Source organism: Calidris pugnax, unplaced genomic scaffold (genome assembly GCF_001431845.1).
Source record: "Calidris pugnax isolate Ruff unplaced genomic scaffold, ASM143184v1 scaffold8, whole genome shotgun sequence".
NCBI lineage: Eukaryota > Metazoa > Chordata > Aves > Charadriiformes > Scolopacidae > Calidris > Calidris pugnax.
The window spans coordinates 19,639,578-19,640,411 of NW_015090830.1; the positions used below are offsets into that span (position 1 = coordinate 19,639,578).

At 77.3% G+C, this 834-nt stretch overlaps 1 protein-coding gene across 1 annotated transcript in view; it reads right to left on the reverse strand.

Moving 5' to 3' along the window:
- GFOD1 (glucose-fructose oxidoreductase domain containing 1) overlaps window positions 1-613 on the reverse strand; it is an 87,033-nt gene extending 86,420 nt beyond the window's left edge. The window contains exon 1 of the mRNA XM_014940984.1: window positions 35-613. Coding sequence (XP_014796470.1) covers window positions 35-287 — 253 coding nt within the window. The 5' untranslated portion in view covers window positions 288-613. The remainder of the gene's footprint in view (window positions 1-34) is intronic.
- Window positions 614-834: the final 221 nt, after the last annotated feature.

Genomic DNA, 834 nt, shown 5'->3' on the forward strand with positions numbered 1-834 from the left:
GGGGTGGCCGACCCACCCCCCCAAAAAGACTCACCCAGGGTCTTGACGGCCACCTGCCGGGTGAGGGGCGGCGGCAAGTTGACGCAGACCAGGTCGACGTCCTGGTGCAGCAGCACCTCGTCGATGCGGCTGGTGTAGAAAGGGACGCTCATCTCCTTGGCCAGCTCCTCCGCCTCCTCCGGCGTCCGGCCCCACAGCGCCTTCACGGCGAAGCCCTCCGCCTTCAGCAGCGGCACGATCACCCGCGCCGTCAGGCCGGTGCCGAACACCCCCACCCCGGGCAGCATGGCGGCGGCGGCGGCGAGGCGGCACGGCGAAGCGAGGAGAAGCGCTCCCTCCTTCCCTCAGCGCCGGCCGGGGCGGTGGGAGGCGGCCGCCGGGCGGGCGGGAGAAGGAGGCAGCCCCCGCCGGCTGCTGCTGCTGCCGCCACCGGGGCCGGGACCAGCCGCCCCCCGCCTCAGCAGCGCCGCGGCCGCTGGCTGCCCCGCCATGCCCGCACCATCACACACACACACCTCCGCGGAGGCGCCCTGCCTTAACGGACGGGTACCCGCCCTCCCCCGGCGGAGGCGGCGGCGGCGGCGCGGAGCTCAGCGCCGTTCCTCTCCCATGGTCGCCGCCGGCGCCCGCTCGCCGCGGGGAGGGCGGGGCCTCGCTGTCACCTCCCGGGGGTTCCTGCCCCGCCCCTCCGGCCCCGCTATTGGCCGCCGCCTCGCACCCGGCCCAGCCCCCGCTTCGCTATTGGGCGCCTCCCCGCACGCGGCCACGCCCCCGCTCCGCCATTGGACGCCGCCCCGCACTCCGGTACCGGCACCGGCGGGGGGGCCCCCGGGG